At 33.2% G+C, this 9,695-nt stretch overlaps 1 protein-coding gene across 3 annotated transcripts; it reads right to left on the reverse strand.

The window, feature by feature from the left end:
* Window positions 1-316: 316 nt before the first annotated feature.
* LOC117111682 lies at window positions 317-5,952 on the reverse strand. Of its 3 annotated transcripts, XR_004445899.1 has the most exons (4): window positions 5,840-5,952; window positions 3,526-3,587; window positions 2,886-3,112; window positions 317-1,921 (listed from the first exon to the last, which is right to left on the reverse strand). XR_004445899.1 is itself a non-coding variant. In XM_033254661.1 (3 exons), exons 2-3 carry the CDS (start codon window positions 3,532-3,534, stop codon window positions 2,693-2,695), a joined length of 426 nt encoding a protein of 141 aa, XP_033110552.1. In that variant the 5' UTR covers window positions 3,535-3,587; window positions 5,840-5,949; the 3' UTR covers window positions 2,116-2,692. The 3 variants fall into 3 exon arrangements, 2 of the variants coding, with proteins under 2 accessions (XP_033110552.1, XP_033110551.1); XM_033254661.1 differs by lacking the exon at window positions 317-1,921 and having other exon boundaries at window positions 2,116-3,109; window positions 5,840-5,949; XM_033254660.1 differs by lacking the exon at window positions 317-1,921 and having other exon boundaries at window positions 2,116-3,112; window positions 5,840-5,943.
* Between the last annotated feature and the right edge of the window lie 3,743 nt (window positions 5,953-9,695).

Here is a 9,695-nt window from a genome sequence, read left to right on the forward strand (position 1 = left end):
TTTTTTTTAGTTATTTAAACACATAATAGTCCCAAACTCAAGAAAGACAAATTTAAGATAGATCATTTTGGCGCACATTTTGTTGTCATCATATCTATCAGTGGTTAAAGAATGTTGATTACGTAAATGTATTTAATGTGTAACGTTTGCTTTCATGAATTTACTCGCGATTATAATGTACACATAATATTTCATTGTAATATACGTTACCATCAAAATAAATCAGAAATATATGCAATAGGAATAATTTCCATGAATGATAGCATTCCTATAGAGAGTCACTGTATGTTAGGATATATGTAAAAGAAAGTAGATATATCTGCCCATGTTTTTATTAAATGATGTTCATTACATGCTATATCATCAATAACATACGTTACCTTGTGTTTAACATACGTTACTTTTCACAACGTAGTATTCCTTTCAACTAGGCCTAAGCTATTGCATGAAATTTTCAATTTAACATTTTATTATAAAAGTATAGCCGAGACACAGCATATAATAAATACTTACCAAATTGCTTCACTTTAATAATGGACATGGACCAACATTCGAGGGAACAAAGTTGGTAAACACATTCTGGATGTCAATTGCTCAATGCCATTTTTTCTTAGAAGGTTCTAAAACTTTCATGCGTCGTTGGCGGCGTAAATAAAGTCATTTATAATAGTTTTATGCCCTCTATATTTCATTAATATGGATTAATATTCCAAAACGTAACGTAGGTTACTGTAACGTAAATTACCTTTCTAATTACAATTACTAATTAAATATGATTACTTAACACCAATGATGATTTACTGACCATATTTTGGATAGATGACTATTCTACTTTTCCGAATTAAAAGTACAGTATTCATAACATCTTATACTAAGCAAATATTAGTTATTACCTTGAAGTTTTCCTGCAATAATATATGTTTTTCTTGAAATTATGATTATGTAACGTAAATTACGTGCAATTGGCGACATAGATAAACTGTACCATAACCACACTAAACCCACCTCGATTTAAAGAACTTAAAGTACAAATTGACAACCTTCCAACCAGCTTACCAATCAGTAATTATAAGCCCTGTGGTACACAACATTTATTAAATGGCAGATTGCTAAAACGGTATTTTTCTATCTGGCGACAGACGAATTTTGCATACTCATGACTATAAATATCGTCCTAACTCTGTTGTTAGTTATCAAAACTCCATGAAATTTGGTACACTTTTCTAATGTATTATGGTCTTTTGAATTTCGGTAACACTTTCCACATTATTAGGCCTATCATGTTTTGTCATTCCTAGTTGGTGAAACATGGTCGACAGTGGTTGCACGATCATGAGCAGCAAAATAAATGTAAATTTAATTATAGACGCGCATTACCCGATCTCATTCACGGAAGGGATTTTTTTTCGAACATATGAGACCTCTGGAAGTGGTCCATGAGGGCGAGGCCCCAGAAACTGACAATAGGAGTTTCAAAGGCTAATTAGAGTCGTTACCTTGTTCGAGAACGTTGTGGTTAGGTAGAATAATACAAAGTTCAAATGTTATTTATGTATAAATACGTAGGCCTATTTATGAAAACGTTTTACAACAAATCTACCTATCAATCTAATTTGATCTACGTTATTGGTCTATGGCGTGTCAGATCCAGCCTCCTATAGGCCTATTCTGTAAGCACTTTTCCCACTACAGAAATGTATTGAATATTTAAATAGAAGTGTTTTCCCACTATTCATTACCTTGAACTGCCCTTAACCCACCAACTACGGCTATCAATTGAACTAGACCAATTACTTTATCCGGGTTTTCAGTTACCCAATTCCAAATGGCCATAGCTTTTTTCTTTATAAACAATTCCCATCCAGCTTCCCGGAGTTTTACCGCCGCTTGGCCAGATTCCCCGCCGAAAAATATCAAATACCTGTCTCTTATACACATCTAGATGTGTATAAGAGACAGGTGTTCGAATTCCCCGACGGGGGAGGGCGATTCCCCCCCCCCCCGACGAGGGGTCAGATTTCCCCGATGAAAGCAAAGTGGGCGTGGTCGAACTTCGATTAAAAGGCTTCGAAAGTGGTGCAGGGGGAAAATTGACAATTTAGGGGTCACTAAAAGCGACAATCAAAATTTCAAGTTTAAGACCATATTTTGGATAGATGACTATTCTACTTTTCCGAATTAAAAGTACAATATTCATAACATCTTATACTAAGCAAATATTAGTTATTACCTTGAAGTTTTCCTGCAATAATATATGTTTTTCTGGAAATTATGATTATGTAACTTAAATTACGTGCAATTGGCGACATAGATAAACTGTACCATAACCACACTAAACCCACCTCGATTTAAAGAGCTTAAAGTACAAATTGACAACCTTCCAACCAGCTTACAAATCAGTAATTATAAGCCCTGTGGTATAGGAAAATAGGAGTTTCAAAGGCTAATTAGAGTCGTTACCTTGTTCGAGAACGTTGTGGTTAGGTAGAATAATACAAAGTTCCCATGTTATTTATGTATAAATACGTAGGCCTATTTATGAAAACGTTTTACAACAAAACTACCTATCAATCTAATTTGATCTACGTTATTGGTCTATGGCGTGTCAGATCCAGCCTCCTATAGGCCTATTCTGTAAGCACTTTTCCCACTACAGAAATGTATTGAATATTTAAATAGAAGTGTTTTCCCACTATTCATTACCTTGAACTGCCCTTAACCCACCAACTACGGCTATCAATTGAACTAGACCAATTACTTTATCCGGGTTTTCAGTTACCCAATTCCAAATGGCCATAGCTTTTTTCTTTATAAACAATTCCCATCCAGCTTCCCGGAGTTTTACCGCCGCTTGGCCAGATTCCCCGCCGAAAAATATCAAATACTTGTTGGTTTGTGCTCCAGAGTGCATGCTGTAGCATTGATTTTTCATTAGAAATCCGATTTCAGCGTCTCGGAAAATCCGTTTTGGCTGATCACATAGCAAGTTTAGTGCTTCATCTATTAATCGTACGTCGTCACTATCAATTCCAATTTGATTCTTCAGATTATGTATATCGTTGCATGTTATCTCCCCTCCGCAGTCTATCACAATGACGTTGTCATTCGGCTGCTGAGAAGATTAAAAATGCAAATGTATAAATGAAATGTTATTCGAGATGTTATAGTTTCACACGGAAATCGCTAAAGCAACAAATGGATGGCTAAGCTCCTGTTCATAATCCTGGTAACAGACAAATACTTAACTCTTCGGCGGAGGTAATGAACGGTTAAATCCAACAGTCGAATTTTCTGCCGGAAAATTAATCTTAATTGAGCAATATCAATTGTTGGATCGAAATCGTTGGCGAGCCGGAGTGGCCCATGGGACGACGGGGTAGAATACCATGGGATTGTAGGAGACATAGGCATATTCATCATTTATTTTCGGGAAGTTGGCTCTTTTATTGGGCTCTCTATAATTAAAAAAATATACTGTGGCGTGCAAATTATGTATTATCGATCGATATTTGTATTAAGATTTACCTGCGCCATAATTTGAGTTCTGTTGAAATTCTTCGATTAGGTAATTCTCTCACGCATACACACTGTATATAAATATAGATAAAAATAACCAAATAAAGTTTGATGTTGGAATATCAAGATAATTCTGTTGTAATACCGTATCTAGAAAATCATCAAAAATTCAAATAATATAAAATATATTGTACTGAGTTCATTAAAAAGGATCAAATACTGTAGGTTTAACGAATTTAAATGAGACTAGACTCATCATGAAAACAATTCAGTGCTGCTGATTTACAGACATGTTTTTTTTTCTTTTTTAAACTAAAACGATTTATTTGATTACTAGCCAACATAGTCTTTGAAAGGAACGGTATTAATTAAGCGTCTCTTAATTAGCGAGTACCGTATATCATCTTTTGTTTAAATTTTTAATTGATAGCTATCATTAAATATACAAAGTATAAGCAATTAAAATACGGAATTTTAAAAACTTATAATGATATATACAACGATATTCTTTTAAGACCTGTTTATACTTGCAACGATAACCATAAAAAGCTAAAAAAAGCCATTGTTCATATAGAAAATAAAAGAAATAAGAGAAGTCTTTAAGCTAGGACGATTCGATAACGATTTATGGTTTATACGGTAACAACATATTTTGACAAATCAATTCAGATGACGTAATAATCTTGGAAAAACGATAAAATCGTAGTAGTAACAACAATTTTAATCATTTTAAATAATTTTTTGAGTCCTATTTCATTTGCCAATTATATTATTAGTTTAAGAAATGTGTGATATTAAATTAATTTTATATTATACAAGTATTAAGCGAATTTGTAATTCATGTTTCCCTATTGTTTTTTATAATATGTTTAAATCTTAAATTAATATTTGACTTTAAATATATTGGCTATGAATTTATTTTATATACAACACACATCGAAATAATGTATTATACTGTATATTTTATAATTGCAATAATATAAATTTGATTTTTTTGGTTTTGTTTTTCCCTATACATTTTTTGTCTACTTTTTGAATATTGAATTCAAAGAAAAAATTATTTGATATAGTTATAGTATTTTATCTATATTATATTTTAAATATCGATTCCCTCATGAATCCTGTACTTTATTTAACTTATTTATTTAGTAATTTTTAGATTTTTAGGTTGAAATATTTTTAATAATTGTTTATTGAAAACGCATGCCGATTATATACTATCATTTTATTCTATATGTTCTTAATTCAAATATTTACTTGTATAAGCTTCTTTTATGTTTTGTCTTAATTCTTGTTTATTGACGTTTTTTGAATATATATTATTTTTTTTTAGTACCGTTCATTAATTCGTGTGTCATCCAATCATTTACACTATTTCTTATATTCATTGCAATAAAGATGAATCTAATTTAATTACAATTAAAAATTCGTTCGAAACTGGTGTAACAATAGTCACAAATATACAATAAAAAATAGTGTCCTAATCTATCTTTTAAATCGAAGTTTTTTTTCTACTTTTTAATCTTTTTTGTTAAGCGAATATTGATGGTATTAAAGCACTTGGTTACATAAAAACATTGAATTGATTTACCATTTATTACTTACAATTCTCAAAAATCGTTTATGCAATTTATATGCAATTGAACATGAAAAACATTACCTTATTTTTTTCATTCTATTTACAGTTCAGAATTTTTTATTCTAAAAATTCTAAAATAATTATTCTACTCTTTCCTACATTCTAGATTTTATTTATTAATGACTGATTTCAAAGCTGCACAGAAAGTTGCAAAGTATGTCTAATCTGCTTATAAAAAAAGGAAAAAAAGTTTAAAGATGTACTATTAGTTATTAGGTCAAAAAAGAAATTTTTAATTCCACATTTGAATTGTTTAATGTGTATGTTGATGTAAGTTATTAACTTAAAATTAAACATTTTTAATTAAAACAAAATCCCCCGTCGGTTACCGGGCAGTTAAATAATAACTTTCTTGTATCCTATTGAAAAAATCCTTAAATTGGCTGGTAATCAATTTAAGGATGTTTGTATTAAAATGTATGTAACTTGTCGAAAACTACTTTTTTCGACCTGTTTCTCGTTGGAATCTAATATTTTATCTGATCCTTTCAAATGAGCTATTCAAGTTTATTTTTCATTTTGAGGTATTTTTCTGTCTTTTTGACTGATAGTACATATGACCTATTTAAGTGCGGAGAAGGAGTTTCACTTATACAATTTCCGTTCATACTTTAACATGTTTTCTTTATATATATGCCAAATATTTATAATGTACGATACAAAATATGTAAGATATTCACTTACCCCGTCCGTACCAACAACCTTTATGTGTGCTGTCAACTGGAGCTCAAGAAAAAGAACTCAAATAATTGGGTCTTATTCGAAATGATTAATATGCAAGACGTCATATAATTTAAACATTGCATAAATGATGAATACTTGATAGTGTAAAGAAGTCGCCTGAAACACCCAATGGACCTAATTTCAATACCTGGATTAACATAAGAAATAATTTCAACTACTTCCCAGGTATTAGATTTAACGGGCCGTAATTGATTGGTTGCGCACTTCGGAAATTACTTGCACCGGCCCTTGGGAAATATGTAACGTATTCAGTCAATATGATGACGAATGTTGGTGGCTGTATTTTTTTTAACGAAGGCGTTCATTTACAGAGATCTATATGATGAAGCTCTTCGGAAGCAATAACTATTTAGCTATATAATTTAAACAATATATTGAAGGTAAGTGCATATGTTATATAGGCCTATGTATATTATTATATTTATGTAATAGCCTACATATTATTATAGTTATAGTTGATTTCAAATATGCTGAATATAAGTTTCCAGTTCTGTAAAGCCATGTGGTTTACTGAAAAATGTGGCTGAAAGAAGCGCTAGTTGTTCAAACTCTTCGAGGAAGATGTTGGCAATGACTGGGGATAAAGGCGATACCATGGCCCGTGCCTTCTGTTTGTTCGAAAAACTGGTCGCGCCATTTGAAACTAGTACTGTACAGAGTAAACACTGTAAAAGTCAATCCTGAATCTGTTCAGAGTTCAGATCTGTTCTTCCCTGGAGAGTGTGATCCTCTTCTAGACGGTGTTTGGCTATTAGACAAGCCTCCTTGACCGGTACATTGGTCATAGTGATTTGATGTCGAAGCTAACAAGAGTGTCTGTAGATTCGAGATAAACATCCCGGATGGTCTTCACAAAGTGTTACATGATGACCAGTGTTGCCTACCAGTGACAGTATCCTAGCAATATACTTGGCGAGAAGGTAGGTTGGTGATCCTCGTGAAGAAACGATGGGCCGTGTTGGAATGTCCGCTTTATGAATTTTCGGTTGTCCGAATATTCTCGGGCATATGGATGGTGAAGTTCGGAGTTGATGGTACAGTGGCTTCGAGAGTGCCTCCAAATGATGTAGTTCGAGTAACTTGTTTGTAACCCTCTTTTCGGTGGCTTTAGTCGGGTATTTCTTGATCCTCCTATACGTAGGGGTGTTCAAGAGATGCATGATTTTGTCGTTGTACTGAGCGACATACATGATGAAGTTGCATTGCCCTTGTCCGCTGGTAAAATATGGATAGTAGGGTCAGCTCGGAGACTTTATTTATTATTCTCCTGAAGACGATTGAAGCAACTCAATCGAAACGTTCTTTTCAGAACTACCTACGTGGTGTACCGCAAGCTTCGACATATATGTTACTTCGCCATGCAAACCTTCAAACAATTATAATAATACTACTAAAATAATAATAACAATAAATATAATAATATAATAATTATAAAATATATAATTCGGATAAGATAAATAATAAGAATAGTTATACTAAAAAATAATATTAAACCTATAAATAATATTAATAATTATAACAATACTAAAATAATAATAATTATTATTGTCATCTGGGTAATGGGTAATAGCGATCGCTATTCATCTGGGTAATTCCGTATCATTTGGGTAGTTGTCATCTGGGCCGAGCTGTTTGGGGCCGAAGTGTCGTCTGGGGCCGAGTTGGATTTGGTCCGAATTTGTTTGGGCCGATTTGGTTTTGGGCCGAAGTGACCTGCTGCCATACAGAATATACAACAAGATTGAAATAGGCAGGTAATGCGGAATCGAGAAAGTCTGTATGTTTACCATATTTGGGACAGCTTTCACACCGCATTCAACGCATTCTAATAAATGATAATAATAATAATAATAATAATAATAATAATAATAATAATAATAATAATAATAATAATAATAATAATAATAATAATAATAATAATAATAATAATAATAATAATAATAATAAGAATAGTGTAGTTTTATATAGCGCACAAATCCATCTAATGTAAGATGCTCAGGGCGCTTGATATGAGGACTAGGAACTCGATCAATGACTTTCTTCGCTCCTAAGGGTCCCTTCGTGTCTGTGCTACTACAAGCCGATGCCAAAGTGTTTCATAGTGTACCCAACAAACTATCCCGGACTCTCCAAATACACAAGGATAAACCACCAGCACAGAGTCAACCAGGAGTTTACCGGATCCCGTGCGAATGTGGAAACGTTTACATTGGTGAACAGAAACAGGACAAGATCTCCGTACCAGGCTCAAGGAACACCAAAGCCATGCCAGGAGGGGGAACAACAAAAATATAGTCATGCACTCCCACAGTCAACAACACCGTGTACATTGGGACAAGGCCGAACTAAAAGCCACTGTACCATCGTGGCACTCCAGAACAGGGACATTCTTTATCCAAAATAATCATAATCACGAAAAAGGCATGTAAAACCAGATCACATACTAAAAACAAATTTATGCATTCTCGCCTCATCTGCAGTCACTAAGACATATTCTCATGAAGACGATTGAAGCAACTCAATCGAAACGTCGAGACTTTCTTAACTACAAAAGTTCTCTTCAGAACTACCTACGTGGTGTACCGCAAACTTCAACATATATTATTATAACTATTAATATCCTATATAGGCCTAATATTATTTTTCATTAGGCCTATTACTATTCTTATTACATATTTTTTTTATATTATCCAAATTTTTACTAGTCTCATTAATTATTTTAAAGGAATTTTAACATACCTTTATAAAATAATATATATTTGTATGAATATAAAGCTAAACAAAAAACGGTACACATATATATATACATTTAATTCAAACTGGCTACATACGTTTTTTTTTTCAATTTACGACGGAAAATCTTTAAAGTAAACGATAGGCCTACTGTTATTTTAGGCTGGCTGCCCTAGCAGGTTTTTGTTTTTTTTGGGTTTTTTTTCAATAAATGTAACACTTAAACAGGTGCATTACTGTTATTTCTGGTAAATATTTTTACCAAGAATAATACAGTACAGTATATAAAAACGAATGGCAAAATCAGATGAATAAACCCTTCGTCGTGAATCAAGGATCATATTCACCCCGTACAGCATTGCCAAAAATGTTTAAGGCACCAAAGACGATAATGATAATGACGTATTGGATTGGTTTGGATTTATTCGGTGTAAACACCAAGGATAGCCCCCGAAAGTCTAGAAGAAGACTTATTTCCAGTGTGGTCCTTCTGGTAGTGATTGGGCAGGACACCGGGAGACAGTTGCCTACTCTTTTTCGAAGAGTGTACTGCGTTCTTTAACGTGCACATGGGCCATAATGCACACGGGACCAACGGCTTAAACGTCTGATCCGAAAGACGGTGCGCTATTGTAACTTGTATTTCAGCCCTCTAGCTGAAACACAAGGAAAGGCAGCGATGGGAATTGAATCGGGGACCTAGAGATCTTCACGGACGGTTCAGCGCACACACAGTGGCTACCACCAGATTAGCCGACTGAGCTCAGCTGCTCTCGTATTCGTTATCGTTTTCGTAAGGTTGCGAAATCTCCCAAAGTTATGGTAAAGGTAATTGTAGGATATTTCTAGAGCACCTTCCACAATAAAATCGTCTTTAATAAAATTTAATTTAAACTTATATTTATTGATTTTAATGATAATAATTTCTGAGAAATATATAATATATATTTGAAATATAAGTCTTTGCATGTGTTTTCTTTTTACGAATTCACAGCAATTGTAATCTTCGATAACATGGCTGGATGGATGTTGGCTGCTATAGATTGGTTGCTTATACACATCT

This window comes from Anneissia japonica, unplaced genomic scaffold, assembly GCF_011630105.1.
Source record: "Anneissia japonica isolate Jap-2015-1 unplaced genomic scaffold, ASM1163010v1 scaffold287923_len1623670_cov205, whole genome shotgun sequence".
Taxonomy (NCBI): Eukaryota; Metazoa; Echinodermata; class Crinoidea; order Comatulida; family Comatulidae; genus Anneissia; species Anneissia japonica.